This window comes from Dermacentor silvarum, chromosome 1 (assembly GCF_013339745.2).
Source record: "Dermacentor silvarum isolate Dsil-2018 chromosome 1, BIME_Dsil_1.4, whole genome shotgun sequence".
Classification (NCBI taxonomy): Eukaryota; Metazoa; Arthropoda; class Arachnida; order Ixodida; family Ixodidae; genus Dermacentor; species Dermacentor silvarum.
In genome coordinates this window covers 116,729,458-116,743,806 of record NC_051154.1, presented here as the reverse complement: position 1 = coordinate 116,743,806, position 14,349 = coordinate 116,729,458, and the positions used below count along the sequence as shown (strand labels likewise).

Genomic DNA, 14,349 nt, shown 5'->3' with positions numbered 1-14,349 from the left:
CTTCAACCCCACTCTTACACTTTCTCGGTTAAGGTCCTCGATCATTTGCTGTAATTCTTCCCCATTGTTGCCGAAGAGGATAATGTCATGTGCAAACCGAAGGTTACAGAGATATTTACCGTTGATCCTCACTCCTAAGCCTTCGCAGTCTAAGAGCTTGAATACTTCTTCTAAACATGCAGTGAATAGCATTGGAGAGATTGTGTCTCCTCGTCTGACCCCTTTCTTGATAAGTAACTTTCTACCAAGGTTGCTGTGCAATCCTTGTAGATATTTGCCAATATATTCACGTATGCCTCCTATACTCCTTGATTACGCAATGCCTCTATGACTGCTAGTATCTCTACTGAATCAAATGCTTTTTAATAATCTATGAAAGCCATATAAGAGGTTGATTGCGCTCCGCACATTTCTCTATTACCTGATTGATGACATGGATAAGATCCATCGTAGAATATCCCTTCCTGAAGCCAGCCTATTCTCTTGGTTGGCTGAAGTCAAGTATTGCCCTGATTCTATCGGAAATTATCTTGGTGAATATTTTATACAATACTGAAAGCAAGCTAATGGGTCCATAATTCTTCAATTCTTTAACGTCTCCCTTCTTATGGATGAGTATAATATTGGTATTCTTCCAGATTTCTGGTACACTTGAAGTCATGAGGCATTGCGTATAAAGGGCCGCAAGCTTTTCAAGCATATCTCCTCCGTCTTTGATTAAATCGACTGTGTTACGTTGAAACGTAATGCGGCTCAATGAGCTACCATGAATGACTTAGTCTTCTCGCGGGGACACAGGAATTTCACAAGGGAAACGTTTTCTCCTCCTGCTGAAGTTTCTTATTGACACTGATTTTTGCAGCAATTGGTGGCGTTTCGATTGCTTTGCTAAGATCTGCAATATGTCGAAGGAGTAGAATTGTGCGATTTGCAGAGGGTGGACAAAGTGGCAGTGGTGGCATCATACCTCTGCTTCGTGTGGGTCTCTTGGTAGCGGTAATGTGATGAGACCTACTCCTGCCACATTAGGGTAATGGTGAATTTAGCCCCACACGTTAAAAGAATATGCTCAGGTGGAGCACTTACTGGCATGGCTTTATACGGCTGTATCATCCTGTAGCTAACAGCACCCTATCCGCTGTGCATGGTGGCGTATTGGCTTTGGCGTTGCGCTTCTAAGCCCGAGGGCGCGGGATCAAATTCAGGCCTTAGTGGCCGCATTTTATTGGGGGCGAAATGGAAAAACACCCGTGCACCGTGCATCGGGTGCATGTTAAAGAACCTGAGTGGTCGGAATTAATCCCCCACTGCGACATGCCTCAATTGTATCGTGGTTCTGGCACGTAAAATATAAGTTAATTTTAACACCATCCTCACCCTTCCTATCTCATTAGAGAGCCCATTGCGAAAATAATGTTCTCGCCTTACGAGGAGAACGAAACCAGCAAAACACATGGTATCGTGGTTGATCTAGTGGAAAACATCACTCACCTAATTGAAGTGCAGTGGCGCATAGTCCACATATTTTCTAGCATTGGCCTGAAAAGCCCTTCATTATCTTGCCTGGCGAATATAATCGCATTTCATTGGCCTCTACAGGAGCTCAAAAGAAAGGTATCTCCGCGCTGACAACCGTTGTGATGGATTCACGTAGCACTGTTTTCCTCCACAACAGCGGCAGCACTAACTCTCAAGTAAGAGGATGACTTCCTTTTTCAATATGGGTGCTGCCCTCGCAACGTTGGTGGAAAACAATATCTTGTGGTTTTCTCTCAATGATACACCATGCAAAGAGGCGCCATTTTGTCGCACTCAGTGAGGTGTGAGCGTCGTGTCGTTGATTGTTGACAAAGTAATGGGGGTGCTGGTGCATACTAGGACCAATTGCCATATTGTAGGTACAGCTTCAGCCCCGTGTCTTATTTTTGCAGGCTTCTGTGCGCTATGCAAGCAAGTACTTTACGTAACGACGTTTCACAAGCTTTCTTTGCACTGAAATAATGAAAACGAAGGAAGATTTTTCTATTCACGTGCTCACGGATAGTTCTGACGTGACCACTTGCTAAGAGCTGGCACTTGCCCTAACAACGGTGAACAACCAACAAACATTTTAAGTACCCTGTCTGTGTTTTTTCCGCAACTTAACCGTTTGTTGTTGCCTGTGCGTAGCGATTATGCCGGCAACATGCCACATGCGCTAACGGAACTTCTTTGCCACACGATCATGGCCACTCGGGGACGCACGTTTCGCATCGAGAGAGCCAGAGAGAGAAAGGCTTTATTGTGCAAAATAAAGCAAGTGAATTGTGGGGTGGTCCAGCCCCTGCTAAAATGTTCGCATTGCAAAATCCGCTATGCGTGAATTCTCAGATCGTGGGTCCTTAGAGATTGCACGGATGGTGCGCCGGTGTGTGCTAACACTTAAAATTAGCCAATCGCTGCTCTCGGACATTCGTGGCATAGCGCTAAAGCGTCCCGCTGCTATGCTTGAGGAACCCGTGGGACGTGGGTTGGAATCCTCCCAACACCGGCGAAATATTAAAGAACAGTTTTAAGACACAAAGTAGCGGAGGTAGACTAAGAATGTTAACTGCATAAAAAAAGAAAGGAAATAAATTATACCTCCCTTCCACTCCGTGAAGATGGTCGAACAGCGAAGCTGTTTTAGTTACACCTAGTGTTACATGTGCATCTGTTGCACGTGATGCAATTGCGTAAAGACAAGTAAACACAGATGTACAACACCAACTTATATTGAAACGTTGCGAGGCGAGAAGAGGCAGCGACTTCCGACGCTACTCGACGAGTGTACAGTTTTCTGGTCGAAACCTGCCGAGTCGCCGCCAGAGGCATCAGCTGTACTCTCAGACATCGCACGCGTTCGGCGCGAACGCGGGGAAACGCGGACGGCGTAGGCAGCAGCTCTGCGCGTTGCGCGTTACCCGAAAGGGCGCGCCGCACGGAAACACCTTCTCTTATACCCATCGCCTCTCCTCCTCGCACCCAGCACGGCCTCTAATTGGTCGCCTCCTTCCCCAGCGCGCCTCTCCTCCTCTGCTGGTCACGGGACCTACCCTCCTCCGGCACGGCTCTCATAATCTCCGGGTCACGTGCCTGCGTGACACTGGGGGACGGACGGACGGCGCAGCCTCGACCTACAACAGCTCCGCTGTTAAAACTAAGCAATTTACAGTTTTTTGTCGGAACCAACTGCTTGTAATTGGCCTACCACGTTCACTAATCATATCCGCTATCACGATTGGCTGTCGGCAGTTGAAGCACGCTTGCGGACGAACTGTTTTGTCAATACCGGCTAAGGCTACCCGAAGGCTGAAAACGCCTCACTCTCTCCTCCTTCCGTTTTCTTCTCCTGCTCTAAATCTCGCAATGGGCTATATTTTGTTGTGATTATTTTCCGAATCTATTCGCTTCGTCGTTCTTCTCCGGTGCCACCGTTGTGTTCTACTAATCTACCAGAAGTATGAAAAGGATACAAGCGAAAACAAAAATTGCTACAGAAACACCTTCTCGGCCTGCGGCTTTGGTATACTGCCTCGCCTGGTGTCTTGAAAGTTTTTACAATTACCCAGGTAATTTCAAGTTGGTAGCTAGTCTATAAAGCGAAAATAACTATTAGAACGCGGCTTCCGACTGGCTGAAACCGGATGTAGCTTTCACAGTGGTGAGTAGCGTCAGTGATTAGAACGGCGCTGCCGCTTCACTTTCGGTATTGGTTTCTTACGCGCCGATGCCGAGGCATTGTCCTCCGTGGAGCAGAAGCGCCGGGCGTGCGAGGCGAGGTCGGCGAGCGTCCTTCCGGCCAGCAGTGGCGCCGCCTGGGTGGTGGCCAGAAGGCCGCCGAAGTGACCGTCCCTGTGCTGCGCGCGCCGGAGGAAGTTCAGTGCATCCTGCCGGCGCCAGGGCAGATGTTGGCTCTCTGGGTCGACGGCAACCAGCGCCTGCGAGAACATGGTCGTAGCTAGAAATCGATGCCGATGCAGTGGCTAGCCGACTATGCGTTTGCCAATTCAACTACAATCTCAGACACTGGCTGTGGTGATGCTACAATGGCACTTCCCTATGAGAAATCACACAAAACAGTTGTTGTACCTTTGGAATGGTACTCAGTGTTTTATTTTTGTGCTCGTAAACAGAGCTCGTTAAACTGAAGAACCATCGTCGAACCAAGGAAAGTAAAGGAAAGGTGTTAAAGTAACAATAGCTAAGGTGTTGAAGTAACAATAGCTTTTCATTATGTTCGTATGTTCCTATCCATTGCGTGGTCTTACTTTTCCAGTCGAAAAAGTATGCGACGTGATATTCATGCAAAATGAAGCTGCTGCCAACATGCCACATAGTTTTCAGCGCTCTGTTTAGCTACATTCTGCGAAGCCTTGCGTTACGCTTTACAACAGCTTCTCTCTTTAAAGGTGTTGTATTTGCAGTTTATTATCTTGTCAATGGCTTATCCGCCAACAACTGTTTCGTGTCCATAAACACACTGTGTTTTGATGTATTCTCAGCATTTGCAAGTGGAACATGTGGCTGATTGGCTGGATATGCCTATTATTTACTTTAAGTAGCGCTTCGTAAGTAGCGCTTCGTAATTTTCCTTCGTAAGACCTGCGTGTCATTGGCTCGCAGCCTTAGCTAATAAATTTCCAACATCCCAACTTGGTGGTACCATCTAACCTGTTAGAAACAGTTCTATCATGAGGTCATTCTGTGAATACGGGCAGTGTACCGTAATATGTATCGCGAATGTTGCTTTGAGGATCCCATTGTTTGCAAACGCGTGCTGTTCACTGAAAAAAAAAGAAAGGCAGGACCTTCATGAAACTGTTATTAAGCTCTCCGCCCTGTCCCTGCTCTAAGTCAGAATGGAGTTAAAAGTGTTTAATTTATTCCGTGGCTGACTGAACAGGCATTATCTTAACTTCTTCAGTAGGCAAAGGTCAAACTCTATTCATCCCATATCATTTTTTTTGTGAATAAAAAAAATCAGAAGAGATGCATTATTCTGACCAATGAGACTCTGTAAAATGTAATGTCTACACATAAAACAATTTTGCAGATCTTTTGTCTCTGAATTAAACTATCCGGGTGTGCTGCAGCTTTCGATCCTTTTTAGAGTGACTGACATATTGAGTGCTTCGATATAGAAAGGTAGGACGATTGAAATCCATGACAGTGGTCACGTCGGTTACTTCATCAACGATTGCACGATGTCTCCGTGGATTAAGATGTCGCAGTTAACCTGTAATGCCCAACACAGTTCTACTAATGGAAAATTTGAACAACTTGTTCACCTTCAGTTGTGACCATGGAGAGTACAGTCGTCGTCACCCTTGTGTAGAGCGCGGGAACGCTCCGGAGCCAGCCAGCGACGTCTAACGGTAGTTGATGGGCCCAAGTGTGCCCAGCAGCTGCTGTTAGACGTCGGACCCAGCAGCTATAGCGTTAGATGTCCCTGGCTGCCTCTGGAGCGCCCCGGCGGCCGCCGATCCCGCGCTCTACACAAGGGTGACGCCGACTGTATACATATGAACAAAAAACAATGGAATGCTATTTCAGCGAGAACTTAATTACACCAGTAGTATTTTAATTAGTAATTGGTTTCCTGAACTATCAACAATTGAAAACTCGCTCCAACGTATCAGGAACGCTACTATATGCCAGAGGTTGTTTCTCGGGTCTAAATAAAAATTGCATGTGAGAAACTACCCATAACAAAAATGATACGTTGGGCATTACAGGGTTAAAAAGAAGGAAAACAAAGGTGCGCACTTCAACTAATACGTTTGATATACGCAGGCAAAAGTTGAACACTTGTGTATTTCCCACTTGTCCTTCCATTTCATTGGTTTAAACTGCCGCTTCGGCGTGATCAGAGCTCAGTGGCAGCCATCCTTGCACAAACAGGTAAATTCGTGCAAAGCGTCGTAGGTTATATATACTCAGTTGTTTTAATCAACCTATTAGCCTGTATGTAGTAGCATGAGGCGCTGCCTTTATCTTGCAACAACACGAACCATGCTTTTGCGTACGAACGGGATAGGATGATGTGAAATCTTTGAACTACAAAATCACAGCTGTGTAGTTCAAAAGCGGATGAATTACTGCCAGTTCAATGAATCATAAAGCATTGCACACTATTGTTCTAGGAATAAAGTAGGCTACAGGCGTCGTCCGTGATACCTTTGAAGCGTCTGGGTTCCTGCTGGCAAAAACGTTTCCACGCTAAAGCTGTTCGTAGGAGCAAGTACCAGCCTATCGCGACGTTGGACATATTAAGAGCGAAGGTAGACGCTGGTGGTGACACAGGTCTTAAGAACGGAAAGCTTTGCGAATTTGGCCCCTCGTCTCTGGTTCTTTCGACCCTTGTGGCCGTTGCTCCACCTGAGCGCCCCCTTTTCAGCATTGTTTGATAAAATTGCAATCTAAGGCCCCACCTTTCTGCGCGTCAGCATTTCGAAGCGCAGCGAACAAGACAAGCGCGCAGTCAAGCACAGGCCGGAATCCGCCAGCTTGTCAGCAATTCTGTGCACAATGCCGCGTCGCACTCTCATAACGTCATAAAAGGAATCGTCGAATCGGTGCCACTCACAAACCAAGTCTACATTGCTTAATAAATTAAGGAGGTGGCAGGCCTCCTCCCTTTTGCATGTCTAGTGTTCTAGAGGCAACGTCATGTCTTCGGCACTAGGTGGTAGAACGCCTAGACGCTGGAGTGCCTCATCGAGGGATAAGTGCTCCGTAGCGGATCCACGGCCACATTCCCATTCTTTTTTATTTCTTGCTTCGTCAGCGCGCTTCGGCAGTGCAGTGGCCTACGTTATTGCCAGGATTGGCCGGTCGGGAATGGCGGATGATAACAAAGGAATAGCACTGAGCGAGCGAAAGGAATCGCTACGTTATACCGGCCTAGAACACTCCAACAAAAAACCTTCGAGAACAGCGCCAGTTATACAGGCCACCCATGAAGGCAATGTGGCCAATCAGATCTGCTATGCCGATAGACCCATGCTGGACTGCACGCTGACCCAGTGCGGGAGCAAAGCATCGGGGACGTCTGTGGCCTCCTTAGTCCTTTCGTCGTGGAAGGCTGGTTACGAGGCGACCGTAAAGACTGAGAAGGTTCCTTTAAGAGTGACAGCTCAGCACTTGCGTCTTCTATTGAGTGGACCAATTCAGAGCAGCAGTACGCACCCACGCATTCGCAATTTTGATCCAATGGACGAGTTCCGCATGCTGTGTCGCCTTGACAGGCGTCACCGTGTATGCACGCAGCGTATCCGTCTGAACGCTGCAAATACGAAATACTTATTGTTTAAAATTAAAGGGACAACGTCGCCAGTGTGTCCGCCTTGCAATGCGCGGGAGGATCTAGCCCACTTAATTTGGTTTTGCAGCCTTTTCACATTTCATGGGATCGCACTAATGTCCGAACTCAGTGTACTTCAGAGATCACGGCTTGTGCAACCAGGGTGGCGATGTGGACTTGGTGGTTGATCGTCATGGAATGGCATGAAGTGTAGCGCGTGCCATTTCATGTTGTACAACCACACGTATATGGGCCAGAGACTGGTTCCGTCTTTGTGACTGGCGCTGCGAAGCCGCTTTTAACCTTCGTGCTAGGCACTGGTCTCGACGAAATACTTTAATTATAGCGTTTCATGTCGTGCATTTTGGCGCGCTTGTTTATGTTCCGTGTCTGTGGTGTGGGCGTATCGTTTCGTCTGTGATCTTATTATTCTGGAGTAGCATTTTAAGCGTGCTACAAGGCAAACCTCTGCATTTTTAATGAATGAGCCTCTGCAACACATAACTGATTGCGAATCACCGAAGCAATGTGTTACAGTGGTGCTTGTGATTGCACTTGGTGAGCGCACTTGTCCGCATCCCATGGCTGCCGAGTTCGTCAAAGACAAGCAACGCGAGGAAGGAAGAATAGCAGAAACGGCGCCGTCTCTCGCTGTGTTCCGGGGATCACGACGAGAAGGGGAAGGAAAAGGAAGCGATAAACGCTCCCCGTTTGAGGCGGGCAGTCTGACACGCGAAAGCAGAGTCTAGTCTGTTCATTCCGAGCCTCCGTTGACTTTCCCGTTTGGGCAAGTAAGTGTGCGTTTACCTCGACCGCATCTTACGGCGACTCGTAACAGATTTCGGCGATGAGGAGAAAACTTTCGGCACAAGTACGTTTGAGCTATTATGCCAATCTACGGAGCGTTGAAGCCGTTTCATGGCGAAGGAGAGACTTGTACCGTATCTTAGAGCGACTGAAGCTTTTCTTCAATGACAACAGCGTTCCTGAGGAAAAGAAAACGTCTGTCTTTCTGAACACCTACTCCATCCTTCGGAGCCTGCTGACTCCCAATACTCACGACCAGGTGTCCATCGACGACATCTTCAGCGTAATGTCCAGCCACATTTCGTTCCCAGGCATTGTCGGAGCGTTTATCGCTCCGACAATGCCTGGGCACGAAATGTGGCTCGGTGGTCGGTGGTCGTCTCTCGCTTCAACAGCTGCTCTCGCCAAGTAGGAGAAGCCATCAGCGACTACGTGGCTGCCTTGAAAAAGCTTTCTTCGGACTGTGAGTACGGAACTTTCTCACCTGGCATGCTTCGCGACAGACTCGGGTGCGGCATTAACGACGCGGCGATGCAGTGCCGCCTGCTAGAAGTGTCTGCACTGGCATGCAGTTCAGCGGCCAAGCTTCTGCTAGCCATGAAGACTGCCAAAAATGATTCCTGCAAGCTAATGCAGCGACAGAGCAACACCGGCGCAGAAGCCATTGACACCACGAATAGAATGTAAAAGAAACAGCCGATAAGTTGTTATCGCTGTGGAGACGCGCATTACTCAAATGAATGTCCATACGCCAAGTCCCGATGCAGTGCCTGCAAAAAGATTGGGCACTTGGCCAGAGTGTGCCATTCCGGCGTGCGCATGAACTCGGATGCAAACAGAAACGCCCGAGGAGAAAACGCAAGAACCGGCGCGTACAGTAACGCTCATTCAGTTGAGATACTGCCGCCGTTGTCATGCACACAGTCGCTATCATGCATCTGTTGTCTGACCATCGCGGTCGTGCCATCGTAGTCTCGCCATCATCGTCATACAGGCTTCACGATACAGTTGTCGTCGGGCCATTGCCATCATACACTCGTCGTCATCTCATTGTTCTCGTACCGCTGTACATTGCGTCGTCGTTATATAGCCGTCGTCACACAGTAGCTGTCATGCATCCGTTGTCATATCAGTCGTCGTCACGCGATCATCGTCATACACTGGTCATCTCATTGTCCTCATGTCGCTGTCGTCACGGTGTCGTCGTTATACCATCGCCATCACTTAAGAATCGGCACCTCACTGTCGTCATGATATCGTTGTTATACCGCCTTTGTAGTTCAATCGACGTCAATACTTCTTCGCCATTACAACGTCGTCGGTGCGTCGGCGTCTACAGTCGTCGTCATGCCGCCATGCTTATGGGCGACCTTGGAAAGTGAGTGCCATAGGAAAGTGGGACGATATCGGAGTATGTCGCATATAGTCGAAGCAAAGAAAGTCTCAGAATTACCACTACACATGGTAAATAAACGTGTCTTCAAGAATACGGGGCGTCGCTACATGCTCGAATGTTAATAGCATTACCGTCGACAGTCATCATGCGAAGCTTTATAGGCTCACAAGTGTCGGCGGTGGTGATGGTGCTGGATGTGTCACGCTGAAATGTGGGCCGATCCTGGTGATAGTGCAGAAAGGGTCCAAGGTCAATGGCACATACCAGGTACAAAAAAGAAAGAGAGAGAAAGAAAGAAAAAGAGAAATAGAGAGAGAAAGAAAGAGATAAAGAAAGAGAGAGAGGACGAAAGAAAATCGCCACGAAGGTCAGATACGCACAGGACAAGCTTCACTTACCCCCATTTTCTCGGCAGGGGAAGGGCTGGTGATTTTTTAAATTAAACAAGGGATCTCCATTACTTCAGCATGTTCGCACGACTGGCCTTTGCTTACAAGACACCGTGACACCAACCCCGCCATTCACCAGCGCTCAAGATGCTATTACGTTTTTTTTTTTTTGTGATTGACTCGCCTGTGCGCTCGCGTTGAACCATGTGACATTTTGCCTGTGTGCATATGTGTTCAAGAAATCATGTATTTATCTCTTATTTCCCCATTCTCCTTCCTTTGTACCGGATAACCAACCGAATTTTTAAAGCGAAACTTTATACAGTAAAAGCTCGATGATACGAATCTCACGGGGTCACGAAAAATATTCGTATTAGCCGAGATTCGTATCATCGAAACACAATTAAAACTACTGTCGAATCTCGATAATTCGAACTCGAAGGGGCCCGCAAAATTGTTCGAATTAAAAGGACGTATTTTTGAAGTATTCGTGCACCATAGCACGATGCACGAACGGTGCGAGTCGCGAAATATCGCGGCGCGCAAACGCATAGCAAGCGCGGGCCACGAAACTACGGCTAACGGTCGCTTCCCGATAACGACAGAAAACGAAGCTTCAGGGAGCGAGCGGGCGGCGCCGGCACACGGGTGCGCGCGGAGACCGTCGAAGGTGAGGGAGGAGGGCGCGCCAGGGAAGCGGATTTGGCCGCGTCAACTCTGCCGCTTCGGTGGCTCCCCTCGCCCTCCCTCTCAACTCCCTCGTAGCTCTCTCACCTTCGACTCCGTGCGCACATCTCCGTGCGCGCCCGCCGCCGTGCTGGCGCCAGCATTTTTTAGCCGCCCCCTGAAGTTTCGTTTTCTGCCGTTATCGGGAAGCGGGCGTTTGTGGGCGTGGCAGTTTCGTTGGCCCGACTGTGCCTCCGCCGCTGCTTCCCTCTGCGCTGCTGCCGCAGCGTGCAAGGTCAACATGTGACTAGAAAATAGAGGAGAAGGGTTCACTGCCATTTTATCCGCGTGGCTGAGACGTCGGCACTAGTGTGTGCTAGAATACGGTTGTCTAGAACACTCTAGTCGGCACGTACACGCTTGTTCCGGCGCGATGCAGAAACGTCGACCTTGCAATTTGAGAGAGGGGGAAATTTCCGCCGCGGGTTCTTTTTTTTTTCCCGTTCCTTCGCACGCGGCATTGAGGGGTCTCTCCTGAGCTTTTGCTCTATGGCGGTGTCGGAGCAATGCCGGTCGGAGGCGCCGCCGCGTTATTTGGCGCGCTGCTAAGAGCATTGTCGGTACGCGGTATGTTCGAAGTAAGCGTGTTCGAATTAACGAGATTCGACTGTAGCTAAAAAAGAGTCAGAGGTGAACTCACTCAGGCACGTGTACGTAAAAAGCATTTATTTCTTGAAGCGCCACCGCTTCAAACTCTTCGCGCCCAGTCGCGGAGTCCGCGCTGTCCGGCGCCGCGCCTCCGCACCAAAAGAGGAGAGAAAGCGCGTGACTGCGCGCTGTTCTCTTTCGCGGCCGTCGGTGGGGCGGCGTTTATTCGTATCAACCGACGCAGGCTGAAAATCGATTCGTGACAACCGTTCTCTAGCACGTTGCAAAGTAATGGGGCTCGGCCGGGACCACAGAAAAATTCGTACCATCCGGAAATTCGTATTAGCCGTGATCGTATCATCGAGCTTTTACTGTATGTCTAGGCGAAATCGTATATGGCTAGGCGAAATCGCCAGTGCACAGAAAACTCTCATCGTCAGCATTGGCTCGAGCGTCGTCGTCTTCTTCCGCAGCTGGCTCGTTGGCGCCCCTCGGTTTGCGCTCGTGCCGTTGGATGCCGTGCCGAGCACGCGCTCGTGCCACTGTTCCCGCGTTTGTCGTTGTCGTCTGCTTCCACGAAAAGCGGCTGCTTCCATTAGTGGCTGCGTTGCCGCTAATCATTCCAGCGTAGAATTTCACTTCTGTCGTCGTATTGGGGAAACCGCATTTACGGGGGTATGAGACATTGCTTAAGAGGGTATGAGTAATTCATTGTCTTACGTAACGGACAGATTTAATTTTGAAGCAATTTAATTTCGAAGAATCGCAAACGGCAATTGCGGGCGAATGCTGCTAACCACGCCGCCGAGCAAACTCGAGATATCGAACGCAAGCGACAACGGCGGACTGTGTAACCTCATAATTGAGAAATACTTTAATGAACCCTCGGGATTAACCCAGTGATAAACACCAAGGCCGCACGTTTCAACTTGGATGGTAAACTATCTTCCCGGAGTGGAAGGGCCGACGCATTTTTTAAATTAAACTCCCAATTGTTAACCTCCCTAGTGCTCTTATTGTTTCTCTTGTAACACGTGATGAAGTTGACTCAGAATAGAGCCGCCCATTTTATTACGCGCAATTGCGAACGTGATAATAATTTCGCCTAACGTGAAGCATACCATACTTCTTAAAAACAATTTTATCTTGATGTTTTGGATCTATTGAGACCCAAACGTGGGCGCGCCTTAAATATGTTAAAGAACTGCACTCGATTAAACATTGAATAGAAGGGGGGGGGGGGGGTGAACTGTAGCACAATGTTACAAAGGAAACCAATACGGGTATCTCAGAAAGAACGCTTCGTAGTTGAAGAAAGATTCCTCCGAACCCGGGACGGACCGCCTTTCCGGGCCGGTCCCTCTATACTGTGCGCTAACCAGGAGGCTAGCAGATCACAGCGTCAGGGCGAATTCATCGACAACCCCAAGCAGGGGGACTCTGTATATGGCAGTTGCAATATCCTGTGACATATTGCCATATTTACCATATTCGCTTAAACGACAACCCAGCACGAACTTTATACTACCAGTACCTGCATATCATTATGCCTGCAATGTCTAGCTGTAAATCTAGCACATGCATTATCCTCCTCTATTTCTATTTGTTCACTTATTATTATTCCCTGACTTGTATTTAGATGTTTTCCTTTTTGCCTGAGCCAAGCAATGCTGCTTATCCAACCAACTCACCATCCAAAGGATTAAAATTCGCAGTTGCGCTCGCGTACATCTTGTTTTGTGTCATTATATTTTGCCTCCACTTATTATTATCCCATTTTGCGTATTGTTAAGGTGCTGCTGCACGAGTTCTCAACAGAATTGACTTTTCTGTTTTTGCCTTGTAGTGTGATTCGTGTACTATAGGGATTTTCAGGCCGGAAGTCTGGTATAAACATATCTATTGCTGCTATCAAGACAGTAGAGCGAAGTTCCCTTCCAAACTACGTTAGCCAACAGGCCTTGTAACTTGAAACTCCTGCCAAGTCTCTCAGCGCGCTCTTGCGCATTCAGTAACGCGAGAGGCGGCGTCAAGAGAAAGTCGCGTGACGGGCTATAGCAGCTACAATTCTGGTCCCGAAAAAAAGAAAAGAAAGAAGGGCGTGTTCAATAGAAAACCTGCCATTTTATGTAGAACAAGAGTTGCTCAACGTTACATGTTTTTCTTCTTTTTCTCCTTTTTTCCATCTCGTCTACATATTCCTTACTTTATTTTATCGCAAAAACATTTTTACGCACTCTACCTTAGCTTCTTTCAAAGCGCTTGAAATAACGTGTTCGTCGAAGGGTCAGAGAATACCATCTCTCGCCAAATGCTTTGTCCCGGGAAAGGCATAACAACAATTGCTTCTGTGTCGTGGAGAGACTAAAGAAAATAAAACAGGCTGCGAGTCTCGGGAGAGGAACGCTGTGCGTGCGGCAGCGTGGTTGCCTTTATTGTCTGACGAAGCAATATACGGAGAGGGTGTCGTGCGCATACGACGTTCTCGCATTGCCGGCGTCACCATCGTGTGCAGCTGCGCGTGTCGCAACACACTCTACGCGATTCCGCAACACCTAAGTGCTACACCGCGCTTGATGTGTACGATGTTCGCTTGCACAGCGACCACACAATCGGTCACACGCGGCGCACTGGTGGCCGCGAATGTATTCGCAGGAGGCCTGCCTGCGAATACATACTATACACTTGCCTTTCCGATCGGCCGCCAGTGTATGGCTGCTTTAGTATGTCCACGGCTGCGCGGCCATGGTCTTTGGTCGCCCAATGGCCGTACCATGCTTTTCGCATGCTTCGGCACGTTGTTGGGCAAGAGAGAGAGAGAGCAACGGGCTGGGATAGGCAGGGAGGTTAACCCGAAAAGATGCTGGTTTGCCACCCTGCACTAGGGGAAGGGTGAAGAGAAATGAAAGTCGGAAAGAATAGGGGAGAGAAAAAAGCAGTCACGAAAGAAATAAATAAAAAGAATACAAAAATTGAGGAGGATGGAAACGTCCGTGACAACTATAGTGTGTCAGATAGTCCACTCGAACGCGAAAACTTCAACAGTGCCTTGACTGACTTGTGCGACGACTGTACAGGCCGGCGTTCCAGGGCTGTCTGCTCCGAAAGCGGCAGGTTGT

The 14,349-nt window shown here is 48.4% G+C and overlaps 1 protein-coding gene across 6 annotated transcripts in view; it reads right to left on the bottom strand.

Annotated features, from left to right (window-relative positions):
- Positions 1-14,349, bottom strand: part of LOC119435519 (cobalamin binding intrinsic factor-like) — a 303,054-nt gene that overhangs the window by 237,661 nt on the left and 51,044 nt on the right. For all 6 annotated transcript variants that reach the window (XM_049672692.1, XM_049672712.1, XM_049672716.1 and 3 more), the window contains exon 5: positions 3,743-3,959. In XM_049672692.1, the coding sequence (XP_049528649.1) occupies positions 3,743-3,959 (217 nt within the window). The remainder of the gene's footprint in view (positions 1-3,742; positions 3,960-14,349) is intronic.